Source organism: Olea europaea, chromosome 4 (assembly GCF_002742605.1).
Source record: "Olea europaea var. sylvestris chromosome 4, O_europaea_v1, whole genome shotgun sequence".
In the NCBI taxonomy this organism is placed as follows: Eukaryota; Viridiplantae; Streptophyta; class Magnoliopsida; order Lamiales; family Oleaceae; genus Olea; species Olea europaea.
The window spans coordinates 11,225,514-11,250,734 of record NC_036240.1 but is presented as its reverse complement, the minus strand read 5'-3'; the positions used below and the strand labels follow the sequence as shown (position 1 = coordinate 11,250,734).

At 40.2% G+C, this 25,221-nt stretch overlaps 1 protein-coding gene across 1 annotated transcript in view; it reads right to left on the bottom strand.

The window, feature by feature from the left end:
* Positions 1 to 15,764: 15,764 nt before the first annotated feature.
* The window catches only part of LOC111393629 (ankyrin repeat-containing protein NPR4-like), an 11,769-nt gene continuing 2,312 nt past the window's right edge, over positions 15,765 to 25,221 (bottom strand). The window contains exon 3 of the mRNA XM_023019258.1: positions 15,765 to 16,707. Coding sequence (XP_022875026.1) covers positions 16,096 to 16,707 — 612 coding nt within the window. The 3' untranslated portion in view covers positions 15,765 to 16,095. The remainder of the gene's footprint in view (positions 16,708 to 25,221) is intronic.

The window sequence follows — 25,221 nt, the reverse complement described above, 5'->3', positions numbered from 1 at the left end:
ACCTTATTTTACTTATGCATTTTATGGATGTAGTTTCTTTGGAATGTAATAGTAAAGTAATTTCGTTTTGTAATTGTAGTTTTTGTATTAAGACTTTATTTCCTATGTGTATATGGTAGTAGTTGCATTTGTATTCTATAACACTTACCATTTAAAACTAGGCTCCTTTTTTTTCTATGGTTAAACATTTAATCCATCATGCCCAAATTTCTTTAGTACAAGGCTTTTATTTATTGAATTAGGAGTCCAGAAATGTAAGTTGTTCTTGTGATTAAGGAATTTGTGCAATTGTCCAAAACATAGGGAACGTAGCACGACATTGTATGACATGCTGTACATCATGACAATTTTTACGCAATCCACAAAGTACGATGTAACGTCAACTATTTAAAACAAACCCGATCATTACCTTGACCATCTAGGGGGGATTGAAGGTGACGATTGTAAGCGTTGTGAAAACCCAACGCTTTAGTTTGCACCCTACATCGAAAATGATCTAACTTATCAGTCATAGTCTTCTACTTAAAGGAAATGTAATCGTGTAAATGTACTAACCACTATGAGCTATGAGTATGACAACGGTATTGGCATTGAATATTGTGATGGATGTGTTGTCTGAAATATAGTAGCACCATCTCCGAGGTTACTTTGGCGGCCCTTGGGGTTCTTCCCTTTGTTTGTACTGCTACCCATCTATATCACAATATTTGAAACACGAAATTTATTCTTATTCGCACACGGTAAAAATAGACAAAAAAAATAATATAGTACCCAAATAATGTAACAAACCTTCACTTTATTTGAACTACATTCGGAGTGCCCTTTCTCTTTGTACATTTTAGATCTCGAATGCTAATGCATTCACTACCCGTATTGTCCACTGCTACATTCCTCGATGCTAAACGAGTATTACGATTGGACATGGCAGTACTCCTGAAACCTGACCTCGATGTGGCCATCTGTTTACATTGAGATCGATCCATTCTATTATGGAACCAGATTTTGCATCATCATCACAAGTGAGGTTCGCCAATGTAGCAAACGATTTAACCATCTTGTCGTACATCAACTATGCTCGGGTACTAACCAACCCAGCGTAGTTCACTGCAACCCTCGTGTGGGATCTAATAACATCTCTCCACTATCTTTGTAAAATGTATATATCCGATAGTGATTGAACACCATTGCATATCAGTACTATGATCGCATGCCTACATAGAATCTCGCGAAACTCGAACAAGTGGTAGCTGCAAATAATTTCACTTCTGTCACTCAATAATGACACAAAGAATTTTTTTTCTTGCAATGATGATCATGCATGACATCTTCATGTACCTCGTATATCATCCCAAACATTCCTCGTTAACAGATATGAGTTCGCAATAACTTTACCAACGAACTCCTCTTGAACTTCCTTGAATTTCGATATCGTGTACACTGTCATACCTAGTTGCACAAGGTACCATTTGTGAAAAGGACTTGAAATCTGCTTGAAACTTTTACCCGACCTTATTTCTCAATGCTCGTTCATATTGTTCAACAAATTGCTTTAGAGGTCTTCGAATGAACATAACCATCAAAAAATGCATTCATACTCTCACTTCTTTAAGTTGTTGACATCCCCATCCAAAAAGTGGTTCTCAAATAGCAAGGAACCCAACGAGATCTATTATCGGAAAGACCTGACAACCATCCATTGCCTTGCAAATTATATGTTTCTATCATCTCTAGTCAACCTTTTCAAATTCTTCAATAAATTGAGAATCATAAACCAATCTGTGTACAGTCGAAAAGATCGAAGTTTTATGAACGTGAAATCCAAACTTTTTCATTAACTTTTCAATATGTGCCACAAACACCAACTGTACTTCGTATTGGGAAACACGATTTGAATTGCATTTTGCATTTCCCTGTCCTGATCGGTAATTATCCCATTGAGAGTTCAGCCATTCATTCACTACATCCATGTTCAAAAAATCCACACAAATGAATCAGTATCCTCATTTGATATGAGCCCATATTCGAGAAGTGTCGACTGTCCATGATGGTTCACTCCAAAAAAAGGAGCAAACGACATATCATACTTGTTCGCTTGATATGTGGTATCAAATGTGATAACATCGCCAAACTCTATACATGCCTGTCGACTCCTATTATCTGCCCAAAAAATATTCTTCACATGCAACTCTTCATCCAAATCAATACTAAAGCAAAACCCTGAGCACTGTGCTTGCATAGTCGAAAAGTATGACTGTATCGCTACGACATTACCCTTTCTATGTATTAACCTCCTAAATTTTTCAACATAGTTTCGACAGTACTTCTCAATGTAGGTCATATTCTCATATCCACCTACTTCAACAACTGTAGAGTTGAAACTTTTGTGCAGTAGTATTTCTGCAACATCATTTACTTCAAGCTGATGTTTTACCTGCACACTTAATTCTCTGTTGCGTCGATACAATCTAAACTTTGAAGGACATGTTTTATGATTGTGATCGAGAAGTACTTTGTTATTCGCCATATTCCATTAATATCTAAACATGCAGTCAGTCTGGCTTTACATTCACTCTGTCCATCATCATCCTTTTTGGAATTTCTTTTTCTCATTAAAAAACCCATGTCGTATGCATATCTTTTATAAAATTCAAATATTTCAATTTCGTCATTGAACTTCATGCACACCTCAGGCATAATTACACCATCCCCTCCTATTGCATCATCACCCAATGATTTAGTATTGTCAATATCATTCTCATCATCGGACTCCACCAACATAATAGATTTGACGTTGGTACAAATTTATTTTCCTACGAAAGAAGCCAAATGAACTTTTATTATCAGTACATGCAGGCCTCTAACAAAGTTCTCATTATCATGCTTTTACTTAAAATTTAAAAAAAAAAAATTAGTAGTCATCATTCTCTCACGAATTCTTCCAAAAATTAGCAAAGCCAACTAATTGATACTGCCTACAATCATGTTTCTACTTAACTTCAGACTTCAAAATTTAAAATTACTTTCACATTTTGAAATAAATTTCAGAGTTACACATTAAAATTAAATTTCATATTTAAAACTAAAAACAAACAGATTTAGGGCTATATCTTACCTCAGATTTTACCCCAAAATTTAGATTTGGAACTTAAAACCAACATAACTTACAAGAAATCTCAGAAAAATATAGATTTTAACATACATCATACTTCACATTTTACCCCAAAATTTATAAAACTTAACACCAAAATAATTTTCAAGAAATCATAGGTTTTACGTTTTCTCGTCATTGATGAAAGTGAAGATCAAATGATGGAGCTATGGAGGGAATGATCGATTTGTAGATGCGAAGTGTGTGTCCAAAACCCGACTGAAAATGGAGAACAAATGACGAGGGAAATCTGGAAGAAAAATGGGACTAAAATGGCAAGTTGAATGAGGTAAAGATAATGGGAAGTGGGTCTGCATGTGATGGGCCTGATTTCCACCTTTATTGTGTACGAAAATATATTTTAAATAACAAAAGAATTTGGTATTTTCTTTCTTAATTATTGACCCCATTTCCACCTCAGCAGGTCAAGGATTCGGTCACCTATTTCGGTTGGTCTAGCATTATTGTTTATTTGTTTTGATTAACTAAAGCTTAACAGATAAATTCTAACAACAATCTCTATCTGTTAGAATTTAGACTAAATTTGAAACTACTTTATTGAAAGCAGAACAACTTTGATACAACTTGTTGCAGATGTAGGAGGCTATATCATCTAATATGAAGTATATGACCGTGTTGGGAAGTTTATGCCAATTTCCTTTATTTCTATTTACTCATAGGATCTTTTGTTGTTCAAGAGAATATTAGTAAACAAGGAAATAAATATGATGCTCAAATTAAATGAACCGTCAAAGTTTTTCACTATATAAAAAATCGTTACAATCATATATAATTTCATTCACCAACCCAATCCCCAAGTATTACAAAGAAAACAATAAACTTGAGATTTACCATGCCTACTTTTCTACCCAATGCACGAAAAGTCTTAAGATGCTAAACTCACAATATTTTCCTCTCAGATCAACTCTCTGGCCACACCCAAATAAATGAAATACATCCACTATTTATAGGATCAATAACCAAGTAGAAGAGTTTAAGTTAAACTCAAACAAGACTCCTATAACTCAACAAAGATTCCTTCATGTACAAGACTTCAAAACCGGCTGTAAATTGGAGACCAAATTCAACTCTCAATTTTAATTCGATATCTTTTATACAATAACTACACTTTATTATTGCAATAGAAGTCTTTCAAATTTTGACTTTTGAGACAATTACCTAACAATCTCCATCTTGCCGAAAATGAGTCAAAATCTTGTCATCTCTTTTACAACTTTTAATCACAGTACTTGGAAAAAATAGGTAAGCTTTTGACACACTTTAATTGTCCCATATTCCACCATATGAGTGTAACCACTCAGAATTATTTGCAAATTTCGATTATTTCATCAGCTACATGTCGAAAAAATCTTGCTGATAGTTATGGTACAACTCTCCCACTGACTTTTCTAGAGAGCTCGTCAGCCATCGACATCACAACACCACCACATATCTACACACCTTGCATCAAATGTTAGTCAATGCTATGTACAAATATGCTGACCCATGCCATAATGAACATATCATTTATCATGGCAACATCCACGAGGACGTTCTCATCTTACTTTACAGCACCACATCTACATCCTCTTTGGCCAAGAGAGACGCATTCTTTGACTCGAAGTAGTTAGTCGACCCTACTTCACCTTTTGGACAATTTCTTTTTACGTGGCCAATCTGATTAGAGTTCTAACAAGTTACTTTCTTCTTCATGGAGTTGCCCTTCTTCCCTTTTTCAATCATCAGCACCGTATTGTCAGATGGAGTATTCTGCCATCCTAATCTTCTTTATTTTAAGATCAAGTTGCTTGTCACTTCTGTGAAACTCACAGTTTCCTTTCCATACATCAAGATATTTCATAGATAGATGGAAAAGACCAGATGAGCCATAGTACCTTATCCTCATAATCTATCTTCACTCCAATAGCTTCTAGTTTTAAAACAATTCAGTTGAGAACACTCAGATGGTCTGAGATTTTCATACTTGCCTCCATTCACAATGAATGAAATTGCTCCTTCAAGCACAGCCGATTTGAGAGGCTCTTCGTTTGATATGGTTCTTCTAACTTCTCTCATAGTTCCTTTTCAGCAGATATCCCATGAATATTTGCAAGAACATTTTTAGTTGACAGAGATGTATCATGCTTACAGCCTTCAAATCTAATTCTTCCTAATTTTCATTGCTCATATTGGATTCAGCTTCCTTGCCAAATCTCTTGGTTGGTTTACCTTTCAAAACCTTGTGCAATCCAGCTGGAATCAATAAATTCCTAACTTGTACTTGCCACAAGCTAAAATTGATTCTCCTATCAAATTTCTCCATGTCATAATTCAACGACGACATATTTTTCTGTTGCTCCAATACTCCGAACCGCCTAACGCTCTAATACCACTCATTGGAAATTTTTATGCCAATTCATTTTACTTCTTTTTACCCGCAAGATTTTTTATTGTTCAAAAGAATATTAGCAAACAAGGAAAAATAAAGAATATAACACTCAAATTAAACAAACCGTCAAAACTTTTTACTATATAAAAAATTGTTACAATTATATAGAATTTCAGTCACCACCCAATCCCCAAGTATTACAAAGAAAAAAATAAACTCGAGCTTTACCACACCTACTTTTTTACTCAATATAAGAAAAGTCTCAAAATGCTAGGCTCACAATATTTTCCTCTCAGGCCAACTCTCTAGCCAAACCCAAAATAATAAAATACATCTACTATTTATAGGATCAATAACCACGTAGAAGAGTTTAATTTAAACTCAAACAAGACCTTTTAACTCAACAAGGATTTCTTCATGTGCAAGACTCTAAAACCAACTATAAATTGGAGACCAAATTATGCAAGGATTCTGCTCTCAATTTTAATTAGAACTCTTCTATACAATAACTACTTTTTATTATTTGCAATAAAAATTCTCTAGTTTTTGACTTTTAAGGAAATTACCCAACAGATCGCGCACACAAAAAAAAAAAACAAGATTAAAAGCAAAAAATAGAGTGGCGGAGAAACGAGTATTTTATTTAATAACCAATGGAGAAAAAAATAATATTGTTACAGCAATCTCAGCAGTTCTAAACTGAATGAAGAGTCTAACATTTATAGGCCAGTGTCAAAACCCTAGAAGTAACCTAAAAGATGGAAACTAGGTAAAAAATTCACCTACTGCTCAAACGGCCAGCTAGCGGTATGTTAGTGAAAATGCGACGACATTTCTTCCCTATCCATAATTTTGATCTCTTCAAGATCACTTCTCCAAATCATGAAACCCTAGACCTATTTTAGGTTATAAACCCAACACAACAAGTTAAAAGTCATTTTATCGCTAGAGTCCTACACAGCCAATAAATTCTTATGTCATAAAAATTTTGAGGTATGCCCAAAAATACATAACAAATAATTATTGTTTATTTTCCTTTGTGAAATTCATACTATTACGTGTTGTCACACTTGACCAACCCATAGGGGCCCATAGCCCACTTATGTCGAACCACGTGGCATCATAGTCGAGGCCCCCAGGCCAACAGAAGTAGACCAGCATACTTAAACAACAATCATGACATGGCTCAAATGCTGACGTCGAAGTGAATATGCCAAGGTTGTTCTTCTTGCTGAGGCCCTTCACTCCAAGGCCCATCTACTCAGAGGTCTGGAGCCCCTTAGAAGCACTCCTTCCCAGAGATCTGATCTTACGCAAGGATCCTTCCTAATTGACTGATGGGACACTCATCATAAAGTGCAAGTGTCTTGTCTTGTCAACGTAGTGACGAAGCCACCGATTAATAAATATGTAGCAGGCTAAAAAATCAAGTGTGATATCTATGATTTGACATGTAAACTTACGAGATGAGGTCATGTGTACTCCCAACCGAGGGCCATGATCTAACTTGTAATACTATAAATACACCCCCATGCATCTCTCATAGGGATAATGTAACATTCGGTACACGAACTGAGATTATACATTCTTTGCTCTCTCAATACACTTTATGGAACGACATGTTTACCGTCTTGCAATACAATACAATACTGTCCAAATTCATACTCGCATTCTACAAAGATCGATTGGTAATTATTGTACAATCGTTATGTAAACATCTCGTCGAATTTCGGACGTTCTCGTCCCGTACTTTTGAGTCGCTCCTACACCCTTGATCAGTCTATTTGAGATCGTTCACATGTTTTAGCGTGTTGGACTAGGCTCACGTGTGCGTGGATGGGTCATCTGTTGGCAATGTTTAGGGTCAACAAATTGGTGTCATCTGTGGGAATCCATACCATAACCACGAGTAACCGTGTGGAAAAGCCTACTAAAAGAAGAACATTCGGGCATCCCCCCTTAAAAAAAGATTTGTTATTGGAAAAGAACAAGCGGATGCCCCATAACTTCCCAACGATTTGGAGTTCAAACACGAAAGAATGAGTTCAGACGAAGATGTACCCTACAGGAGGGTAAGGAAAAATGCTAGAATGCCCCCACTAGCAACTACCCCTTTAGTTCAGCATCGACCTCATCACCACCGCAAAAGATGTGGCATGCGAATAACCACTCAATTGTCAAGAGAGATGGCCACCATGGCCGCAAACATAAGGGACATTGCTAGCCAAAACATGGCTATGAGGGAACTCATGGCCCAAATGCAGAGCCAGGGAGGCTTCCCTATTCCTCCCTATGTACCCCAAGGACATTACCAACAAGATGAGGAAGTCCAAAGCCAGAGGAGGCTATAACACTAGAATACAGTTGAGGCGAATGCCCCATAGAAAGAAAGGTGGAAGTTGATATTTCCTCCAACTATGATAAAGGTCGACCCACAGAGGCTCGGTATAACCAAGACAACTTTCCACCAGCATATGAGCCAAAACAAAGACCAAGGAAGTCTAACAGTGCCTTTGATAGAATCAGTCTCGTAGAACCGAGATGAAGGCAATAACATCAGCAACACAAGCCTTGGAGTAGACCACACCCCTACCTCCAATGACTCGTCAACCGAAAGAAAGGCATGAAAATGCCTGCTGTGCTGTCCTGTCTAAAAATATGCGCCAACAGAGGGGAGAGGAGGCTAGATCCCAAGCTAGACCCTCTCATCAGCCACCTAGGTACGAAGTCGATGAGGACAATGACTCATGTGAGCAGCAGAGGTCCTGCAACTTGGACGACGACGATGAAAATATGTCATTTTCAAAGGAACTAAGAAGTGCCCAGGTTTTGAGCCACTATGTAATGCCCAAAATATCAAAGTACGATGGGAGAGATGATCCAATAAAATACTTAAGCGCTTATAAAACTCATATGAGCCTTAGAGGTGCTACCCCAGACGTGAAATGTAGGGCTTTCCACTTGACACTTAGTGGAGCACCCGAAATATGGTATAGTCAGCTGCCACCTGGGAACATAAAGAGTTGGTCAGAATTCAAGAACACTTTTCTGAAAAGATTCGTGGTGAGCAAAGAGGGAGAAGCCCCTATCTAGCACATTCACGACATGAGACAGGCGAACGGGAAGTCCCTAAAGAGCTTTCTATCCCTCTTTACTGATGAAATGACGCATTGCGTGCAAGTCACTGATCGTGAGCCTTTATCAACATTGAGGAGAGGTCTGAATATAAACACTCTGTTTTGGAGAGATGTGCAAAATCAAGATCCCACCACCTACGACGCTTTGCTGGAAATGATGAGGCGGGAGATAATCAATGAGGAGTTGATTGAACACCGAAATCGGGCCAACAGAGGCCTCCCACCTCAACAGAGACAACGCGCCAGGGTATCGACCTCTCACTTGATGGACTACCAGATAAACCCACCTTGTAATGGAAATTCAGGGCAAGCACTTGCCACAACCACTTTGAACACAGTCCCAACTTTGGCATATGAAGATGTCAACCCAACTACCACCGACCAGCAAACAGTAACCTCATAATGGGCCCCCCATAGAGGAAGAGGCCGAGGATATAGCTCGTGGCCTAGGAATAGGCCAAATCAAAACCCCTGACTATTGTATGTACCACCGCTCATATGGTCATGACACCTCCGAGTATCGAGAGTATGCATACCGCAATTGGTGGGAACACCCTTAAGACATGAGGAATGAATCGCCATGGCCGAACAGGCCCCCACCTAGGAACGACCAGCCACCTAGGCGTGAGGAGGCCGCTCCCCACCAGCGGAATGTATTCCCCGCCTAAGGGAACATGATGTGGGAGGCCCAGAGAAGGTCAAAGGCATCATAGAAACCACCACACACAAGAAGAGGCCCCTATTCACGAGGTAGATACCATATTTGAAGGCCCCTACGTGGGCGGTAAAATGTGGAACACAAAACGAAACTACGTCCGAGAGGCTAAGCGCCTTCTGCTGACCAGTTATATCGTGGATAGTAGCTCTCGAAGGAATCAAGTACCGCCCATCGTCTTCACTAAGAAGATTCCAAGGGAGTCCATTACCCCTATTGTGATGCGCTTTTAGTAAGGGCCCTTGTGGCCTTGGAATGAGCTCAAGCGAATGCTAGTGGACAATGACAGCTCCGTTAATGTCCTATTAGGGTGGACACCTTTGACAAGATGATCTTGAACCGCGAACTGACGCCTACCACCACTCCTCTCTATGGATTTATCGGAGATAGTATCACTCCGAAGGGAAAAATAAGACTTGCGGTAGAGATGAGAAAGTCCCCCCAAACCACAATGAACTTTATGAAATTCCTTATCGTTGACAGTCAGTCAGCTTATCATGGAGTATTGGGTTGACTGGCCCTAAAGGAGTTAGGAACCGTTACCTCCATCCACCACTTATGCATGAAACCCCCAACTGAGAATAGGATGATAACAGTGAGAGGTGACCAAAGAGGGTCCAACGAATGCTACCTGAGCTCCATTAAAAAGGTTGAGTCCCAAGACATTCATGCCATCCTAACTGATGTGGACATGGCAGACGTCCCAAGCGAGGCTCTCTCCGAACGACAAGATGTTGACATGATCGATGCACCTTTCGAGAAGGAAGAACTATCCATGATTGATGAGATCGATCTCCATATGACTGAACATGAACCCCAAACAACTCCGATCAAGAAGCTCGAAAGCTTTTCGATCGACTTTCGGGACCCTACGAAGGTGTTGAAAGTAGGTAAAGGCTTGTACAATGACCTGAAAGAAAAATTGAAAGACTTTCTCTGCAAGAACCTGGACATCTTTACTTGGAGGCATGAGGACATGGCGGGCATAGACCCCAAAGGTAGCTGTCACCACCTAAAAATAGATCATAAAGTTGCCCCTCATCGATGGAAGAGAAGAGCCCTCAACCCAGAAAGGTATGAAGCTCTGAAGGAAGAAATGCAAAAACTAATCAAGAATGGATTCATCAGAGAGATCATCTACCTGAAGTGGGTCTCTAACCTGGTGCTAGTTTAGAAGCATGATGGTAAATGGAGGGTATGTATTAACTTTACGAATCTCAATAAGGCATGCCCCAAGACAGCTTCCCACTTTCGAGAATCGAACAATTGGTAGATTCCACCATCGGGAATGAGGTCCTGAGTTTCATGGGCGCATACTCAAGCCATAACCAAATACCCATGTACCCGATTGATGAGGAGAGCATTATCACTAATAGAGGCCTTTATTGCTACAAAATGACACCTTTTGGGTTGAAAAATGTCGGGGCCACATATCAAAAGCTCGTCAACAAAATGTTTGTGGACCTCATCGGTAAAATGGTGGAAGTCTATGTAGACGATATGCTTGTGAAAAGTTTGAAGGCGAATGACCATGTGATGCACTTGAATGACACTTTTCGAGCCCTTAGAAGGTACAAGATGAAGCTCAACCCCCTCAAGTGCGCTTTTGGCTTTACCTCCGGCAAATTCTTGGGGTACACGGTCAATCAAAGAAGGATTGAAGCCAACCCCGAAAAGATCAACACCCTACTTAAGATGAGATCACCTCAGAAACCAAAAAGAAGTCCAAAGCCTAACTGGATGGGTGGCAGCTCTAGCCCGCTTTGTCTCCAAGGCCGCCGATAAATGCCTCTTTAAAGTATTGAAATCCAGGAAGAAGTTCAAATGAAATGTGGAGTGTGAAGAGGCCTTCCAAGGCCAGAAAAGGCATCTAGGACAAGCCCTCCTCCTCTCCAAACCAAAGCCTGGCGATATTCTTCAACTGTACCCGGTCGTCTCCAATAAAGCCATCAGTACAGTCCTAACCCGAGAGGAAAAAACCACCCAACTCCTCGTGTACTACACCAGTAAGGCACTTCTATATCCAGATACTCGCTACCTCGATATGGAGAGGCCAGCCATGGCCTTGATTACAGCTTCTAGGAAGCTGAGGCCCTACTTCCAAGTACATAAAAGAAAGTGCTGCAGAAGCCAGATGCCTCAAGAAGACTACTGAAGTGGGCTATGGAATTAAGTAAATTTGATGGCAGAATTCACTAATATACTCAAGGGCCAAGCCTTGGCTGATTTCATGGCAGAATTTACCAATATACCCGAGGTGGGAAAGGTTATGGAAACTGTTGAGCCCCTAATGTGAAACTTGTTCGTGGATGGTTCGACTGGAGACACAGGTTCGATAGCTGGGGTGGTCCTACTTAGCCCAGAGAGCCACAAGCTGAACTCAGCTGTGAGATTCAGATTTAAAGCCACCAACAATGCTACCGAGTATGAGGCGCTCCTTGTAGGCCTCAGATTAGCCAAAGAAATGTAAGTAATGAGGCTATGTATCAACAGTGACTCCCAACTGGTAGTAAGCCAAGTAATTGGTAACTTTTCAACTAGGGATAAAACCATGGCCTCCTACTTGAAGATAGTGAAGAGCATCCTCCCATCTTTTAAAAAAATCGAAATAATACAGATCGCTGGCATCGAGACCACACATGTCGATGCACTTTCTAAATTTGCAAGCAGTAAGGACTCCGAACTACTTGCAATAGTAACAATTGAGCACCTTCTCATGCCGTCTACCGAGGCTCCCGAAGTGATATAGTTCGAAGGAACTCCCAACTGGATGCAACCTATCATATCCCACCTAAAGGACCAAGTCCTGCCCATTAACAAGGATGAGGCCTACAAACTGAGGAGGAGGTTAGCTCATTTCCTCTTTGTTGATGACATACTTTACAAAGAAGCTTCTCTTTCCCAACTTCTTCACTGCGTAGGGGGAGACGAGGCCACCTACATTCTAAGGAAAATCCACAGAGATGTTTGTGGCGATCACTTGGAGGACTAGCCTTGGCACAAAAGGCACTAAGGCAAGGGTGCTATTGGCCCAACTCGAAAAAGGATGCGCTTCAATTCGTGAGCAAATGTGACAAGTGCCAACGTTTCTCTCCCATTCAGAGGCAACTCTCGTAGGAGCTAATTGCCTTCTCCAGCCCATGGCTCTTTTCCAAGTGGGGCGTGGACCTGATATGTCCCCTACCTAAAGGCAGAGGAGGCGCGAACTTCACTATTGAAGCCATTGATTACTTCATGAAGTGGGTCGAGGCTGAAACGACTCAGCTTTTTCGTCGCCTTTTTTAATCATAGCAACACCATAACAGTCAACTTAACGTGCTAATCCGAACACAATAACACTTTCAGCTCCAACCATGATATAAATATCTATACTTGGACTTGGGGGACTATTATTTAGGTTACAAAAAATTCTTTCAATTTTTACCCCACAAACTCGCTTCACCACAATAAAAGTACACGCACTACATAAATGACCATACTTGGACTTGGGGGACTATTGTTACGTGTTGGCCCACTTGGGCGACCCACAGGGGCCCATGGCCCATTTATGCCAAACAACATGGCATTCTAACCGAGGTCCCCAGGCAACAGAGGTAGACCAGCATACTTAAACAACAACCATGGCGTGACCCAAATACTGACGCCGAAGTGAATATGCGAGGTTGTTCTTCTTGCCGAGGCCCTTCACTCCAAGGCCCATCTTCTTCGAGGTCTTGTGGCCCTAAGCAACACTCCTCCCCAGAGATTCGGTCTTACACAAGGATTTTTCCTGATTGATTGATGGGATACCCATCATAGAGTGCAAGTGTCTTATCTCGTCAAGCCTTCGATTAATAAATGTGTAGCAGGCTAGAAAGTCAAGTGTGATATCTATGATTTGACATGTAAACTTACAAGATGAGGCCATGTGTACTCCCAATCAAGGGCCACGATCTAACTTGTAATACTATAAATACTCTCCCATGCATCTCTCACAGAGATAATGCAAGATTCAATACAGGAATTGAGATTATACATTCTTTGCCCTCTCAATACACTTTATAGAACGACATGTTTACTATCTCAATACACTTTATAGAACGACATGTTTACTATCTTCCAATATAATACAATACTGTACAAATTCATACTCGCATTCTACAAAGATTAATTGGTAATTATTGTACAATCGTTATGCAGACATCTCGTCGGATTTTGAACATTCTCATCCCACGCTTTTGAGTCGCTTCCACGCCTTTGATCTGTCTATTTGAGATCGTCCACGTGTCTTAACGTCTTGTACTAGGCTCACATGTGCGCGGGTGGGTCCGGTATCTGTTGACAACGTTTTTGGGGTCAACACATACAAATATGGACTTTGGAGTCTTAAGTAAAATAAGGAAAAACTTTTGTCCCATTTATCTCATATTTTTCTTAAAAAGAAGGAATTCGTAGATTTCTTAACCCTCGTTTAGTTTTATTTCTAACAATGGTTCGTCCAATTATTTTTTTCCTTTTTCCTTTTTTTTTTTTTGTAGGTTTCGACGAAAAGTCGTGTGTAGAAGAAAAATATGGTCAGTAGTGAGGCCTTTCGAGTAGGTTTCAAATTTAGTCAAAGTGTAATGTGTTCTAACTTTGGTTCTTAAACATGAAACAAATTTAGATTGTGAAAAACTGAGTTTTATGTTGAATTTAGATTCAGAGAGTAATTTTAAATAAGTTTAGATTCAAAGATATGGCATTACCATTTGGACTTTTAATCCTTTGAGACCACCCTCGATTAAATTTACTATATATAACGAGAAGAAGTCAAATGTTGTTTCCTAGTACTTAGATGGAAAATCACAAGAAAGATAAACAATTCAACAAATTCAAAAACCCAAGCATTCATTAGTTCTCCATTAGACAGAATATGCTATCATTATTTTAAGAAAAACCAAATAGAAAAGTAATCCCATTCAATTAAATCGACCAGCAAACATAAAGATAAAATCCATTTTCCTTTTTGTTAAACAATTCAACAAACTGAAAAACTCAGGCATTCATTAGTTCTCTATTAGACAGAAAATGTTGTTATTATTTTAAATTCAATCAAATGAAGCATGCATGCACTCGAGACCACTTGTCATCATGTGAGCCTATATCTATATATATGCACTGGATTCTATCTTCTAATTACTCAAATCAACTCAAGTTATAAACACTAAATATTTGATTAACAAGCTGATAGGATTGCTCATGTAGGGTAGTTCGAGACGTGTTGTGATTTCAGTAGCTGGAATGGAAGGTTTGGGAAAAATAAGAAAGGCGACCGTCAATAAGTAAGAAAGGGACTGTGGACGTGAGTCGTGAGAGGGAGATTGAAGATAATAGGTTAGAGTTGCGTTTTATCCTTTTGTAATTAATTTTAATTTTTTTCTTTCTTCACGTGGCGGGGCGGGTTTTCGGCCATCTCTAAATCCATTTAGTGTTTTGACACGTTTTTAGACTCCTATTCATAAGGATTTATATATATAAGTCACGATTTGTATTATTCTCATAACATTCAACGACATCTTGAGAACTTTAGATCTTAATTGAGAGTTTTGAGATCTTTGTAATGAACACAATTACTATCTGTTATCATGAATTTGTTCTTCTCTGCTTGTGATTTTTCACATCTTGGGTTTCCACATAAGTCTTAGTGTTGTTAATTTTTTTTTTTTTGTTTATTTTATTATTATCATTATCTTTTGATCAATTTATAACAAGTGGTATTAGAGCCAAGTTGTTTGTTAGTTATTACGCATAGCAACGATGAATATGATATTACGTTATTAGATCGAAACACGAGATTTACTTTATGGCAAGTGGAGATGCGGGTAGTTCTCATGTAGATGGATTTGGGGGAACCTTGCTAGGCTTTGATAAGATGCCTTCAACTTTTACGCAAAATGAAAAGCAGCGTATGGATCAGAAAGCCTAATCTCAAAATCATCTATATCTATTGAATCAAATTTATCTACATCTATGAGAATTTCCATTCATTTTCATGTACTTTGCTTGATGATGGTTAAATATTGTTATTCCCTGGACAGAACATCTATGAGAATTTCCATTCATTTTCATGTACTTTGCTTGATGATGGTTAAATATTGTTATTCCCTGGACAGAACAAAAAAAGAAATTCAAATGTTAAACACTTACGTCAATTCCATGCAAAGTACCACCTTTTTTACGTAGGCTATATGATTTAGTGACTGTCCCTCAACTAACTGGATGGATGAACACTCATTTAGACCACTCTCAAATAAAAGTATACGTAAAATGTGTTAGATGGGAGAGAACGCAACAGAACAGAATGTTCATTCAAGTATATAACAATTCTTAGTTTATTTAAAAATTTCAGTCATTTTCTGTTCTTATACATAGAGCATAGACAGGGCATTCTTTTGTAGTTTCAGATTGAAACAATCTTGATTCAGTACAAGTGAGCTCAAGAATTGAAGAATGTAGGCAATTTCTGAACCCTGTAAACAATTGTTGTGTACATTCTTTCCCTTCTTCATGTTCTATCTCTATGACTTATTCTTTGAGATTGGTAGGCTTCTTGAAATTATTGATTTTGGTACTGTGACTTCTTTGTATAACATGCTACATTCCAAGTTGAACCTCTAAATAAGTAGTTCTTCAATATATAAAAATTTAACCGAGTTATCTTTGCGATACAATGGAATTAGCTGGAAACCTAATAATGGAATGCCTTGTAACTTCGAAGTGGCACCTTTATGATTGTAGACCAAAGAAGATCATAATATAGTTGCAGCTGCACGACTGCAAAAAATGCCACTGGTATGCAAGCAACACCATATATTGGAACAGCTGCATAACTCAATTTTTCTGTGAGGATAAATGTATGCCCAGCACAGAATGAGACCAGCATAGCAACAATGGATGCAAAGAGAGAACTTAAGCCTAGCAAAAGCTTCCTTGGCAATGTTAATTTGAAATCACGTTCCTGACATCTCGAAGTAATGATGGAAAGAAAAAACACGAGGGATGTGACAGAAAGGGTGAGAGCAACTAGGGATGTGATGGAAAACACACTAAATGCTGTTTTGTTTTCCAGAATTGGATGCCCGGTATCCTCGTTCAATCCACCTGGCACTGTGGCTGAGGTAGCGAATGCAACAGTGGCAATGAGTGCAGCAATTACAGAACACGACTCTGATGTTTTGATAAGCCATTTAGTGCCTTCTTTGACCAGCTTTCGATGTGTCCGTGTGAAGATCTGCCTCGGGGTCTCTCCCTTAATGTTGTTGTGAGCAAAGCTTAGCGGTGGAACCGAGTGTTTAACATGCTGTATCATATTCGAAATATTGGTTAGTATTCATTTATATTTGATTTTTTTTTCCATTTTCTAACAACTCCTAGAAATTAAATATAGAAATATGAAAACACAATAACTAGTTGATGTAAAAGCTTAAAGACATAAGACGCAGAACACATGTATTATGTAAATGGTTTTAGACGAATTCACTCAATGTGTAACTTGTAATACTATAAATACACCCCCATGCATCTCTCATAGTGATAATGTAACATTCGGTACACGAACTGAGATTATACATTCTTTGCTCTCTCAATACACTTTATGGAACGACATGTTTACCGTCTTGCAATACAATACAATACTGTCCAAATTCATACTCGCATTCTACAAAGATCGATTGGTAATTATTGTACAATCGTTATGTAAACATCTCGTCGAATTCCGGACGTTCTCGTCCCGTACTTTTGAGTCGCTCCTACACCCTTGATCAGTCTATTTGAGATCGTTCACATGTTTTAGCGTGTTGGACTAGGCTCACATGTGCGTGGATGGGTCATCTGTTGGCAATGTTTAGGGTCAACAAATTGGTGTCGTCTGTGGGAATCCATACCATAACCACGAGTAACCGTGTGGAAAAGCCTACTAAAAGAAGAACATTCGGGCATCCCCCCTTAAAAAAAGATTTGTTATTGGAAAAGAACAAGCGGATGCCCCATAACTTCCCAACGATTTGGAGTTCAAACACGAAAGAATGAGTTCAGACGAAGATGTACCCTACAGGAGGGTAAGGAAAAATGCTGGAATGCCCCCACTAGCAACTGTCCCTTTAGTTCAGCATCGACCTCATCACCACCGCAAAAGATGTGGCATGCGAATAACCACTCAATTGTTAAGAGAGATGGCCACCATGGCCGCAAACATAAGGGACATTGCTAGCCAAAACATGGCTATGAGGGAACTCATGGCCCAAATGCAGAGCCAGGGAGGCTTCCCTATTCCTCCCTATGTACCCCAAGGACATTACCAACAAGATGAGGAAGTCCAAAGCCAGAGGAGGCTATAACACTAGAATACAGTTGAGGCGAATGCCCCATAGAAAGAAAGGTGGAAGTTGATATTTCCTCCAACTATGATAAAGGTCGACCCACAGAGGCTCGGTATAACCAAGACAACTTTCCACCAGCATATGAGCCAAAACAAAGACCAAGGAAGTCTAACAGTGCCTTTGATAGAATCAGTCTCGTAGAACCGAGATGAAGGCAATAACATCAGCAACACAAGCCTTGGAGTAGACCACACCCCTACCTCCAATGACTCGTCAACCGAAAGAAAGGCATGAAAATGCCTGCTGTGCTGTCCTGTCTAAAAATATGCGCCAACAGAGGGGAGAGGAGGCTAGATCCCAAGCTAGACCCTCTCATCAGCCACCTAGGTACGAAGTCGATGAGGACAATGACTCATGTGAGCAGCAGAGGTCCTGCAACTTGGACGACGACGATGAAAATAAGTCATTTTCAAAGGAACTAAGAAGTGCCCAGGTTTTGAGCCACTATGTAATGCCCAAAATATCAAAGTACAATGGGAGAGATGATCCAATAAAATACTTAAGCGCTTATAAAACTCATATGAGCCTTAGAGGTGCCACCCCAGACGTGAAATGTAGGGCTTTCCACTTGACACTTAGTGGAGCACCCGAAATATGGTATAGTCAGCTGCCACCTGGGAACATAAAGAGTTGGTCAGAATTCAAGAACACTTTTCTGAAAAGATTCGTGGTGAGCAAAGAGGGAGAAGCCCCTATCTAGCACATTCACGACATGAGACAGGCGAACGGGAAGTCCCTAAAGAGCTTTCTATCCCTCTTTACTGATGAAATGACGCATTGCGTGCAAGTCACTGATCGTGAGCCTTTATCAACATTGAGGAGAGGTCTGAATATAAACACTCTGTTTTGGAGAGATGTGCAAAATCAAGATCCCACCACCTACGACGCTTTGCTGGAAATGATGAGGCGGGAGATAATCAATGAGGAGTTGATTGAACACCGAAATCGGGCCAACAGAGGCCTCCCACCTCAACAGAGACAACGCGCCAGGGTATCGACCTCTCACTTGATGGACTACCAGATAAACCCACCTTGTAATGGAAATTCAGGGCAAGCACTTGTCACAACCACTTTGAACACAGTCCCAACTTTGGCATATGAAGATGTCAACCCAACTACCACCGACCAGCAAACAGTAACCTCATAATGGGCCCCCCATAGAGGAAGAGGCCGAGGATATAGCTCGTGGCCTAGGAATAGGCCAAATCAAAACCCCTGACTATTGTATGTACCACCGCTCATATGGTCATGACACCTCCGAGTATCGAGAGTATGCATACCGCAATTGGTGGGAACACCCTTAAGACATGAGGAATGAATCGCCATGGCCGAACAGGCCCCCACCTAGGAACGACCAGCCACCTAGGCGTGAGGAGGCCGCTCCCCACCAGCGGAATGTATTCCCCGCCTAAGGGAACATGATGTGGGAGGCCCAGAGAAGGTCAAAGGCATCGTAGAAACCACCACGCACAAGAAGAGGCCCCTATTCACGAGGTAGATACCATATTTGAAGGCCCCTACGTGGGCGGTAAAATGTGGAACGCAAAACGAAACTATGTCCGAGAGGCTAAGCGCCTTCTGCTGACCAGTTATATCGTGGATAGTAGCTCTCGAAGGAATCAAGTACCGCCCATCGTCTTCACTAAGAAGATTCCAAGGGAGTCCATTACCCCTATTGTGATGCGCTTTTAGTAAGGGCCCTTGTGGCCTTGGAATGAGCTCAAGCGAATGCTAGTGGACAATGACAGCTCCGTTAATGTCCTATTAGGGTGGACACCTTTGACAAGATGATCTTGAACCGCGAACTGACGCCTACCACCACTCCTCTCTATGGATTTATCGGAGATAGTATCACTCCGAAGGGAAAAATAAGACTTGCGGTAGAGATGAGAAAGTCCCCCCAAACCACAATGAACTTTATGAAATTCCTTATCGTTGACAGTCAGTCAGCTTATCATGGAGTATTGGGTTGACTGGCCCTAAAGGAGTTAGGAACCGTTACCTCCATCCACCACTTATGCATGAAACCCCCAACTGAGAATAGGATGATAACAGTGAGAGGTGACCAAAGAGGGTCCAACGAATGCTACCTGAGCTCCATTAAAAAGGTTGAGTCCCAAGACATTCATGCCATCCTAACTGATGTGGACATGGCAGACGTCCCAAGCGAGGCTCTCTCCGAACGACAAGATGTTGACATGATCGACGCACCTTTCGAGAAGGAAGAACTATCCATGATTGATGAGATCGATCTCCATATGACTGAACATGAACCCCAAACAACTCCGATCAAGGAGCTCGAAAGCTTTTCGATCGACTTTCGGGACCCCACGAAGGTGTTGAAAGTAGGTAAAGGCTTGTACAATGACCTGAAAGAAAAATTGAAAGACTTTCTCTGCAAGAACCTGGACATCTTTACTTGGAGGCATGAGGACATGGCGGGCATAGACCCCAAAGGTAGCTGTCACCACCTAAAAATAGATCCTAAAGTTGCCCCTCATCGATGGAAGAGAAGAGCCCTCAACCCAGAAAGGTATGAAGCTCTGAAGGAATAAATGCAAAAACTAATCAAGAATGGATTCATCAGAGAGACCATCTACCTGAAGTGGGTCTCTAACCTGGTGCTAGTTTAGAAGCATGATGGTAAATGGAGGGTATGTATTAACTTTACGAATCTCAATAAGGCATGCCCCAAAGACAGCTTCCCACTTCCGAGAATCGAACAATTGGTAGATTCCACCATCGGGAATGAGCTCCTGAGTTTCATGGGCGCATACTCAAGCCATAACCAAATACCCATGTACCCGATTGATGAGGAGAGCATTATCACTAATAGAGGCCTTTATTGCTACAAAATGACACCTTTTGGGTTGAAAAATGTCGGGGCCACATATCAAAAGCTCGTCAACAAAATGTTTGTGGACCTCATCGGTAAAATGGTGGAAGTCTATGTAGACGATATGCTTGTGAAAAGTTTGAAGGCGAATGACCATGTGATGCACTTGAATGACACTTTTCGAGCCCTTAGAAGGTACAAGATGAAGCTCAACCCCCTCAAGTGCGCTTTTGGCTTTACCTCCGGAAAATTCTTGGGGTACACGGTCAATCAAAGAAGGATTGAAGCCAACCCCGAAAAGATCAACACCCTACTTAAGATGAGATCACCTCAGAAACCAAAAAGAAGTCCAAAGCCTAACTGGATGGGTGGCAGCTCTAGCCCGCTTTGTCTCCAAGGCCGCCGATAAATGCCTCTTTAAAGTATTGAAATCCAGGAAGAAGTTCAAATGAAATGTGGAGTGTGAAGAGGCCTTCCAAGGCCAGAAAAGGCATCTAGGACAAGCCCTCCTCCTCTCCAAACCAAAGCCTGGCGATATTCTTCAATTGTACCCGGTCGTCTCCAATAAAGCCATCAGTACAGTCCTAACCCGAGAGGAAAAAACCACCCAACTCCTCGTGTACTACACCAGTAAGGCACTTCTATATCCAGATACTCGCTACCTCGATATGGAGAGGCCAGCCATGGCCTTGATTACAGCTTCTAGGAAGCTGAGGCCCTACTTCCAAGTACATAAAAGAAAGTGTTGCAGAAGCCAGATGCCTCAAGAAGACTACTGAAGTGGGCTATGGAATTAAGTAAATTTGATGGCAGAATTCACTAATATACTCAAGGGCCAAGCCCTGGCTGATTTCATGGCAGAATTTACCAATATACCCGAGGTGGGAAAGGTTATGGAAACAGTTGAGCCCCTAATGTGAAACTTATTCGTGGATGGTTCGGCTGGAGACACAGGTTCGATAGCTGGGGTGGTCCTACTTAGCCCAGAGAGCCACAAGCTGAACTCAGCTGTAAGATTCAGATTTAAAGCCACCAACAATGCTACCGAGTATGAGGCGCTCTTTGTAGGCCTCAGATTAGCCAAAGAAATGTAAGTAATGAGGCTATGTATCAACAGTGACTCCCAACTGGTAGTAAGCCAAGTAATTGGTAACTTTTCAACTAGGGATAAAACCATGGCCTCCTACTTGAAGATAGTGAAGAGCATCCTCCCATCTTTTAAAAAAATCGAAATAATACAGATCGCTGGCATCGAGACCACACATGTCGATGTACTTTCTAAATTTGCAAGCAGTAAGGACTCCGAACTACTTGCAATAGTAACAATTGAGCACCTTCTCATGCCGTCTACCGAGGCTCCCGAAGTGATATAGGTCGAAGGAACTCCCAACTGGATGCAACCTATCATATCCCACCTAAAGGACCAAGTCCTACCCATTAACAAGGATGAGGCCTACAAACTGAGGAGGAGGTTAGCTCATTTCCTCTTTGTTGATGACATACTTTACAAAGAAGCTTCTCTTTCCCAACTTCTTCGTTGCGTAGGGGGAGACGAGGCCACCTACATTCTAAGGAAAATCCACAGAGATGTTTGTGGCGATCACTTGGAGGACTAGCCTTGGCACAAAAGGCACTAAGGCAAGGGTGCTATTAGCCCAACTCGAAAAAGGATGCGCTTCAATTCGTGAGCAAATGTGACAAGTGCCAATGTTTCTCTCCCATTCAGAGGCAACTCTCGTAGGAGCTAATTGCCTTCTCCAGCCCATGGCTCTTTTCCAAGTGGGGCGTGGACCTGATATGTCCCCTACCTAAAGGCAGAGGAGGCGCGAACTTCACTATTGAAGCCATTGATTACTTCATGAAGTGGGTCGAGGCTGAAACGACTCAGCTTTTTCGTCGCCTTTTTTAATCATAGCAACACCATAACAGTCAACTTAACGTGCTAATCCGAACACAATAACACTTTCAGCTCCAACCATGATATAAATATCTATACTTGGACTTGGGGGACTATTATTTAGGTTACAAAAAATTCTTTCAATTTTTACCCCACAAACTCGCTTCACCACAATAAAAGTACACGCATTACATAAATGACCATACTTGGACTTGGGGGACTATTGTTACGTGTTGGCCCACTTGGACGACCCACAGGGGCCAATGGCCCATTTATGCCAAACAACATGGCATTCTAACCGAGGTCCCTAGGCAACAGAGGTAGACCAGCATACTTAAACAACACCCATGGCGTGACCCAAATACTGACGCCGAAGTGAATATGCGAGGTTGTTCTTCTTGCCGAGGCCCTTCACTCCAAGGCCCATCTTCTTTGAGGTCTTGTGGCCCTAAGTAACACTCCTCCCCAGAGATTCGGTCTTACACAAGGATTTTTCCTGATTGATTGATGGGATACCCATCATAGAGTGCAAGTGTCTTATCTCGTCAAGCCTTCGATTAATAAATGTGTAGCAGGCTAGAAAGTCAAGTGTGATATCTATGATTTGACATGTAAACTTACAAGATGAGGCCATGTGTACTCCCAATCAAGGGCCACGATCTAACTTGTAATACTATAAATACTCTCCCATGCATCTCTCACAGGGATAATGCAAGATTCAATACAGGAATTGAGATTATACATTCTTTGCCCTCTCAATACACTTTATAGAACGACATGTTTACTATCTTCCAATATAATACAATACTGTACAAATTCATACTCGCATTCTACAAAGATTAATTGGTAATTATTGTACAATCGTTATGCAGACATCTCGTCGGATTTCGAACATTCTCATCCCACGCTTTTGAGTCGCTTCCACGCCTTTGATCTGTCTATTTGAGATCGTCCAAGTGTCTTAACGTCTTGTACTAGGCTCACATGTGCGCGGGTGGGTCCGGTATCTGTTGACAACGTTTTTGGGGTCAACACATACAAATATGGACTTTGGAGTCTTAAGTAAAATAAGGAAAAACTTTTGTCCCATTTATCTCATATTTTTCTTAAAAAGAAGGAATTCGTAGATTTCTTAACCCTCGTTTAGTTTTATTTCTAACAATGGTTCGTCCAATTATTTTTTTCCTTTTTCCTTTTTTTTTTTTTGTAGGTTTCGACGAAAAGTCGTGTGTAGAAGAAAAATATGGTCAGTAGTGAGGCCTTTCGAGTAGGTTTCAAATTTAGTCAAAGTGTAATGTGTTCTAACTTTGGTTCTTAAACATGAAACAAATTTAGATTGTGAAAAACTGAGTTTTATGTTGAATTTAGATTCAGAGAGTAATTTTAAATAAGTTTAGATTCAAAGATATGGCATTACCATTTGGACTTTTAATCCTTTGAGACCACCCTCGATTAAATTTACTATATATAACGAGAAGAAGTCAAATGTTGTTTCCTAGTACTTAGATGGAAAATCACAAGAAAGATAAACAATTCAACAAATTCAAAAACCCAAGCATTCATTAGTTCTCCATTAGACAGAATATGCTATCATTATTTTAAGAAAAACCAAATAGAAAAGTAATCCCATTCAATTAAATCGACCAGCAAACATAAAGATAAAATCCATTTTCCTTTTTGTTAAACAATTCAACAAACTAAAAAACTCAGGCATTCATTAGTTCTTTATTAGACAGAAAATGTTGTTATTATTTTAAATTCAATCAAATGAAGCATGCATGCACTCGAGACCACTTGTCATCATGTGAGCCTATATCTATATATATGCACTGGATTCTATCTTCTAATTACTCAAATCAACTCAAGTTATAAACACTAAATATTTGATTAACAAGCTGATAGGATTGCTCATGTAGGGTAGTTCGAGACGTGTTGTGATTTCAGTAGCTGGAATGGAAGGTTTGGGAAAAATAAGAAAGGCGACCGTCAATAAGTAAGAAAGGGACTGTGGACGTGAGTCGTGAGAGGGAGATTGAAGATAATAGGTTAGAGTTGCGTTTTATCCTTTTGTAATTAATTTTAATTTTTTTCTTTCTTCACGTGGCGGGGCGGGTTTTCGGCCATCTCTAAATCCATTTAGTGTTTTGACACGTTTTTAGACTCCTATTCATAAGGATTTATATATATAAGTCACGATTTGTATTATTCTCATAACATTCAACGACATCTTGAGAACTTTAGATCTTAATTGAGAGTTTTGAGATCTTTGTAATGAACACAATTACTATCTGTTATCATGAATTTGTTCTTCTCTGCTTGTGATTTTTCACATCTTGGGTTTCCACATAAGTCTTAGTGTTGTTAATTTTTTTTTTTTTTGTTTATTTTATTATTATCATTATCTTTTGATCAATTTATAACAAGTGGTATTAGAGCCAAGTTGTTTTTTAGTTATTACGCATAGCAACGATGAATATGATATTACGTTATTAGATCAAAACACGAGATTTACTTTATGGCAAGTGGAGATGCGGGTAGTTCTCATGTAGATGGATTTGGGGGAACCTTGCTAGGCTTTGATAAGATGCCTTCAACTTTTACGCAAAATGAAAAGCAGCGAATGGATCAGAAAGCCTAATCTCAAAATCATCTATATCTATTGAATCAAATTTATCTACATCTATGAGAATTTCCATTCATTTT